Source organism: Eurosta solidaginis, chromosome 4, assembly GCF_040869045.1.
Source record: "Eurosta solidaginis isolate ZX-2024a chromosome 4, ASM4086904v1, whole genome shotgun sequence".
NCBI lineage: Eukaryota > Metazoa > Arthropoda > Insecta > Diptera > Tephritidae > Eurosta > Eurosta solidaginis.
The window spans coordinates 265,499,085-265,506,734 of record NC_090322.1 but is presented as its reverse complement, the minus strand read 5'-3'; the positions used below and the strand labels follow the sequence as shown (position 1 = coordinate 265,506,734).

Sequence of the window (7,650 nt, the reverse complement as noted above, 5' to 3'; positions counted from 1 at the left end):
TCTAGCTATTAAAATGGGGAAGAAATTGCGCAAAGTTTCTTATCTGAACAATCGGTTGTATGGGATATATACTATATATACCACCGGTATCTATGATTTTCTCATACAACAATATATGCTATATACGTAAGCATTTTGTGAAATTTGAAGCTTCTAGCTTTTAAAACGGGGCAGAAATTGCGCAAAGTTTCTTATCTGAACAATCGGTTGTATGAGATATATACTATGTATACCACCGATCTCAATGATTTTTTCAGAAATCAATATATGCTATACACGTAAGCATTTGGTGAAATTTGAAGCTTCTAGCTGTTAAAATGGGGCCGAAATCGTAAAAAAAATATATATATACTATATATATATACTATATATACCATCATATATATATTATATATATCACCGATCTCTATGATTTTTTTGAAAAAAAAATACATACTATATACGTAATCAATCGGTGAAATTTGAAGCTTATAGCTGTTAAAATGGGGTAGAAATTGCGAAAAGTTTCTTATCTGAACAATCGGTTGTATGAGATATATACTATATATACAACCGATGTCTATGATTTTTTCAGACAACAATATATGCTATATACGTAAGCAATCAGTGAAATTTGAAGCTTATAGCTGTTAAAATGGGGTAAAAATTGCGAAAAGTTTTTTATCTGAACAATCGGCTGTATGAGATATATACTATATATACAACCGATCTCTATGATTTTTTCAGACAACAATATATGCTATATACGTAAGTATTCGGTGAAATGTGAAGCTTCTAGCTGTTAAAATGGGGCTAAAATTTGCGAAAATATATATATATATACTATATATACTACCATATATATACTATATATACCACCGCTCTTTATGATTTTTTCAGACAACAATATATGCTATATATGTAAGCATTCGTTGAAATTTGAAGCCTCTAGCTCTTAAAATAGGGCAGTAATTACGAAAAGTTCCTTATCTGAACAATCGGTTGTGGGGGATATATACTATATATACGACCGATCTCATAAATTTTTTCAGGCAACAATATGTGCAATATACGAAAGTATATGGTGAAGTTTGAAGCTTCAATCTGTTAAATTGGGTAAGATATTACAAAATCCTTTTTTTCTGAAAAATCGGTTGTATGGAGGATATATGCTATAGTGGTCCGATCCGGTCGGTTCCGACAAATGTCTAATCGGACACCCAAATACACCCGCTCACCAAATTTTATCAAGATATCTCAAAAATTGAGGGACTAGTTTGCATACAAACAGACAGACGGACATGGCTAAATCAACTCAGCTCTTCAACCTAATTATTTCGGTATACTTAATGGTGGGTCTATCTATTTTCCTTTAAGGACTTACAATTTTCGGTTTCGTGACGAAATTAATATACCATTTCATTTTCATGAAAGATATAAAAACAAGTGACAAGTAATATATACACTTACGTACGTAGCTGCGTGTAGTTTGTAGTGATTTGCATTGCACGAGTATACCAAGTGTTGTGTATATGTGGACGACGTAAAGTACCACCAGTAATGTATCACCAGATGATTTTTGAAAATTGTTGAATAACGTTGATAACGCGTATCACCAAAAAACTGCACCAATACCACCAAGAGTGTATATCACCAATAAAAATGTTGAGTGTATCACCACGAAATAAAAACTGGTATCACCTCTTTGTATGACTTTCCGCTTAATTTGGAAGGCGCGTATCACCAAGATTATCCAAAAATATCAGCAAAAAATGCGTATTAAGTGTAAAATTTAATGGATGTGGACTGTATCTGTGTATTGGCGTTGGTTCTTTTTTCGGGGAGAATGGACCATGTACAATTGTGGTGTGTCGCAAAATCGGCAACGGAGTTAGGATTATATTTAAAAAGAAAGAAAGAAAGGCGAGAGATATTTCTCGTTATAATAATTTCTTTATTATAGTGAAAGTTAAATTAGAACAATAATTTACCTTTTATAAGAATGTGTGGCCGGGCTCCTCGGACGGTGGTAGCTGTGGTTCGCTCAACGATCGCTGGTAAAGTAGACGGTTGCCTTGTCGAGGACAACCGTTGAACCGCGGAAAAAGTCTCCGGTTTTAAGGGGAAGCTTCCCCACATAGTTGTACCGGCATGCATGTATATGTGTACGGACAACATAACCCTACCTATGAATGTACACATATACATGCATGTGGGCGAACTAGTGGTCGATAAAGAGGTGCTATTAGGGTGGCGCGAGTTGATATGAATTTAGGCTTCGGGCCTAAACAATTAATGTGATTCACTCCAAGGGACTAGTTTTGGATAGGGCCGCCAACTTTAGGAAATGTCAAACCGGGAGACTTGAGTGTTGAAGGATGAAGTGTGAAAATCAAAATTAACATTTCAGATGCTATTGTATAGCTTCGCAAATAAACAACAGATGTTTGAATGTAAGCCCAAGTGATTATTCAAACCCTTCTCATACGTACATATATCCTCAACTTAAGTATGAGGTAAGAATAATTTCAAAGGAGTGTTTATGCCCCTAGAACCTACTAAAGGATTTTGCATCACTGATTTCGCTTATTCTTGAGGACAGTTTAAAAACATGTTCGCCTTGGGTCATTTTATTTGAATTAATTGTTCATTATTAATTTTTCAAAAATGCAAAGTCAGCATATAAATTTATTATATAACTTTTCTTTTAGTATTTTGTTTTAATAACTTGGTGAATTGGGTGATGGAAAGTCCGTGTTAAGCTGACATCGAAAGCGCCTGTTATTTTAAATAACTTTTGAATAGTTATAGAGTTGAATTTCGCAATTAGTTTCTTATAACTGGCAGTTATGCGCATCCGTTGATACCACTTTTGACCATATCCGAACAATTTTCGACATGAACAATAAATGGCCTAAACAGTCTTAAACGAGTAGAAAATATAGTAACGCGCCGGACGCCGCGCCGCCACGCCGATATTTTTGACATTCGGCGGCGGCGGCGGCGTATATCTCTAATGCAAGGAATGTTTTTCCTTCTCAAATCAAAAGCAGTCCTGGTGAGGCGGAGGAGGGGTCAACTCTTCACTTTTTCTCTGCCGATATAAGAGACTGCTTGAATATCTACTCACGGAACTCTGTCAAATATCAATCTTACATATTCTGTTTATTTAGCAGGCGAGGCTCTGGCGACCCCAAGTTCCTCATCTAAAGAGGGGGGGCTTATTAACTTAGAATGTTACACTTGGTCATATCAAATAGTTTCCGCGATGGTCGGAATAGTACCTTAATGATGCTATTTGCCAGATTGTACCAGATTAATATTCTAGGACCATCAACAACGATAAAGCTCTTTCTCGCTACAAGGAGGATAAAAGGGAGCGTAGTAAGTACTCTTTTTATTTAAAATTAAAACAAATAATTTTTCTTTTTCACAAATCTTTCATCTTATTTTCCATACAAACATCACACATTACAAGTTGGTTTGTCGTTTTTGAGAGACTTAGTAATCATTAGGGTTAACCTCCTCTTCGGTTGAACATAAGAATTTATATTTCGGATTCATGCCACTTTTACAGTTTGAGCCAGGTTCAGGGCCTGAACGGAATATTGGCTTATTGCATAACAAACGACGGGCATAATTACATGTGAAGAGTACATTGACACCAAAATCATTTACGAAAAGAGAAGCACCGCAGCCGAGACGATTATTACGATCCATAACCATTTTGCCAAAATCTTTAATTCGTCTATAGGAAAAAAGTAAAAATCAAATTAAAATTTAATAAATTAAAATAATTTTTTTTTAAGGAGCTTTTCCGCTGAAAAATTGGAGATTAAAAACTGAAGTCTTTTCAACTCTTGGAGCGTTTTATTTAGCACACCGTCATAAGGGAGTCTCATAGCACCTCCATTTAACATCGTAATGATTTTTCACATTTTCATCATGAAGTCTCAATTATTTTTGCATAGAGCTCGGTCTTTTTATGATCTTAATTAGGGCTGTTTTATTTGTATATAAAATTATTATTTTTTCATAAAACCTGTTTTGACGTTTTTTCCGACCTTAACCAGTGAGTTTTATTTATATATATATAATACGGGTTTATATGCATTTTTCACCAGGAATTCACCCACTTGTTTTTACATAAAACTCGTTTCGACGCATGATGTCTTTTCACTTTACTTCTTCAGCAAAACCTATTTATTTGTACATAATGCGCGTTTCGATGCTTTTTCAAATCTTCATCATGGAATCTGATTTTATTGTACATAACTCACTGTAGCAGATGTGAAAAACTTTTTTAACCATATAGGACTTATTGTTTTATAACTCAAATGTATTGTACGAAAACCCTTTTAAAAACCATTCAAATTATTCACTGGCTTTAAATTAGCGATACAAAATTACCACTTTTTTTTATAAAAAAAAGTATTCAGATTTACATATCTCACTTACTTTTCTGGTGGATGATACAAATCGACTTCAGCTTGTGCACAATCACGATATTGTTCATACCAGTAAATGCGTATATGATTCTTAATATCATTATAAATTGTAGAGCAATCGGGTTTCGATTTATAAAACAACAAACCAATATTTTGATCGAGCGCCTCGTAACGTGCTGTCTTAAAACACCCTTCATCTTCATTAATTATTTGACATCGCTTTACATTAAATTCGGCGAAATATGCCAATTCATCATCCCATTCCAAGGTAGCCATAGCTGCTGCTGGTTTGAGATCTTTTGAGCCCCCTGCAGTCTCATTGCGATATTTATTATGTTCATCTAAGAAAAGTTGTTTGAATTTCTTGGTCATTTTAATTATTCTAGCATTTACTGGGCAATGGCCATGGAAATCCTTTGTTGTTTGGAATATAAAATTTTTTTGTATTTTTATGTTTCTTAAATACATAGAAAACTTACGCCATTATTATTGCAAGCCAAAACATGCTTTTCCCTTTGTCCCTTGCACGTATAGGCATCGCTGCAGAAGTCTACATCAGCAAAGTTCCCGTTCACAATCGCTGAAAAAATGCATAGCAAAGCGGGAATTAAGATATGTTTTAAATTCATTTTTCACCCAATTCTATGTAACGTTGCACTTGAATGATGAACCATTCAATACGAATATGAGAAAAAATTTGCTTATGATACAATTTAGCCTAATTTTGTATATAGCTCGTGCGCTCAGTAGTACACGTAAGAAAGTTCCCTACAGCTGTATAAACAAAAATTTGTTTTTCGTTTACCGTTAATTAGTACTTAGTTTATCTTCAACAAATACCTTTACTTAAGCGCCAAATACACGACACGAACATTTCCGCGAACATTCCGCAATCTTGTTCGCAGCTTTGGCCATACACCATACGAACTTTTGGCCGAACATTAGTCCTCTTTCAGACAGCGATGAATACGGACAACAATTGTGCTAAAAAAAGTCGCATAATCATTATTCTTTTTAATTCTATTACAATAATCTTTGCTTTTTACTTGCCACAATGATGGCAAAGATTTACACATTTCAATAAATTCACTCAGAAATTTTTTATTGTCCATTTTGCTTTTCCGCGCACGTCTGTTCCGTTCAGAAATTACTACGATTATGAGCTATTTCGCCATACACGCATGAACAGTTCGCGCAAATGTTCGCCAAAAATTAAAATATTTTGATTTTTGGCGAACATTTGCGCGAACTGGCAAACACCACCATACACGACAGAAAAGGTCGCAGAAACATGACATAACGGGAATGTTCGCGGAAATGTTCGTGTCGTGTATTTGGCGCTTTAGTAAATATTTGATATTTGTGATATATTTTACTTGCAGTGATGCAATCCGGTATTGAACCGGTTCGGATATCCACTGTTGTCACTTATTAGTGAAATTGATGAAGAAATTTCTAACTAGAAGAACTATCTACGACATGCTTCCAGGGCCACTCCCAAAGGAGGTGTACTATCCCCTCCACTTTGAAGCGGTGAATATCTTATAATTTTATTTATTTATTTGTTTAAGTCTATGCATTTTAATCCTTACAGACTATGATACAAGGAAAATTTAAAAAATACTTATGCCTAAAAGTAATCGGTTTACTTAGAAAGCAGACTTCAAAATATTCATAAATTCAGCTCTTTGTATAGAAAAATCAAGAGCAACGGAATTACTTATTGAGTTAAGCTCCCGAATAGCACGCGTAATGGGAGCATTACCAGCGTAATTCGTTCTGAAATAATCGTAATAAAATGGAAAGGAATTTCTGAGAGATCTTTGGGGAACATTAAATGGAATCCTTTCCAGCAAATAAGGGCAATCAATGTAGCCATTAATAACATTATACATGAATGACAAGCACAGTATAGATCTACGATTTTCCAAAGACTTGAGGCTTAAAAGTAAAAGACGTGCAGAGTAGGAAGGAATCGGCTCCGAAAAGTTTAACGGGCGAAGGGCATATTTAAGAAAAATTTTTTGAATTCTCTCAATTCTACAAATGGCCGTTTGGTTGCTTGGTCTCCAAATGACGTTAGAAACAAGCGGGTGTAAAGTTATCGCTAATTCGAATGACATTGCAATAACAGCAACCGGGAAATATCTTCAGACTCTAGACGAGCAGCTACAGACCGCACTATACTCGTAGAGGCTGATCCCGTTCAAACAGCCTCAAAGTTAACCCTGAGAAGACGGAAATGATTCTATTCACCAGACGATAAAAAATACTACCTTTCAAATTACCGCACTTATACGGGGCTCGAACTTTCATCAGAAGCCAAATACCTCGGAGTAATTTAAACAATAAACTGAACAAAACAACATGGCGAGAGCAGATCCAGGAAGGTCATAACTGGCCGAAATGCCTCTAACGCAGTCGTTGGTTGGTTGTACACCACGTTCGTTAGACATAGTGCAGCGATCAGCTGCATTGCTTATATCACAGATACTAGCCCTCCATATCTTCAACCTTTCCTCATTGGACCTGTATAGTAAGCTCCAGGCGAGATGTAATGCGGTTAGACTAAATACAGTCCTGTCTTGGGGTGACATCAGAGTTGATCATACTATAATACTGGGAAGCATCACGGATATATTTCGTCAACTAGATTATATTACTACGACCCTTCCTTTAGACGAAAAATTCCCTACTGGAGCCCCAGAGCAAAACAGCAGTAACTATAAGCTAAACCTACTTAAAGACGAGATGAGAGAACACATATATGGAGCCGGAATCATGAAAAATTGAGTTTATAATAATTTATTGATAAGGTTTAACCTGATACGCGAAAAAATCAATGCTTGGCGTGCTTTATCTTCGAAGAGATTTAGACTGAGCTTCTTTCACAATTTGCATCGTGCTCCTTTAAATTTTCTCTACGAATTGACGGAATGGGATCTACTCTATTAATTTTGGGCGATGGTTAAAAGTTTTCTGGCAGGATACAGGTCGTGTATAAGCGCGGCCCTCAGTAAGGCAACAAATCAAGACTACTTTTTTATTTTGTAAGGCAGACTTATCTAAATAAATTGTTGTTCTAATTTTGTGAGGGTAAATACTTTTTCGGCATAAAAAGTTTCCGCTAGAAGTAGACTCTGGATACTTCTTTGCCTAAGTTTCATATCCTTCTACCACTCAGATTTCCTGAGTTGGAAAGACGGAAGCAAATTTTAAATGA

The 7,650-nt window shown here is 35.5% G+C and overlaps 1 protein-coding gene across 1 annotated transcript; it reads right to left on the bottom strand.

The window, feature by feature from the left end:
* Positions 1–3,399: 3,399 nt before the first annotated feature.
* LOC137249500 (venom allergen-1-like) lies at positions 3,400–5,182 on the bottom strand. The gene is made up of 3 exons (XM_067781064.1): positions 4,907–5,182; positions 4,438–4,841; positions 3,400–3,727 (listed from the first exon to the last, which is right to left on the bottom strand). Exons 1-3 carry the CDS (start codon positions 5,054–5,056, stop codon positions 3,481–3,483), a joined length of 801 nt encoding a protein of 266 aa, XP_067637165.1. The 5' UTR covers positions 5,057–5,182; the 3' UTR covers positions 3,400–3,480.
* Positions 5,183–7,650: the final 2,468 nt, after the last annotated feature.

Coding starts and splice junctions, on each gene's coding strand:
- LOC137249500 (XM_067781064.1), bottom strand. CDS start 5,056: ATGAATTTAAAACATATCTTAATTCCCGCTTTGCTATGCATTTTTTCA. Junction 4,842..4,906: donor TGGCTTGCAATAATAATGGC/GTAAGTTTTCTA, acceptor CAAACAACAAAG/GATTTCCATGGCCATTGCCC. Junction 3,728..4,437: donor TTGTATCATCCACCAGAAAA/GTAAGTGAGATA, acceptor TTTTTCCTATAG/ACGAATTAAAGATTTTGGCA.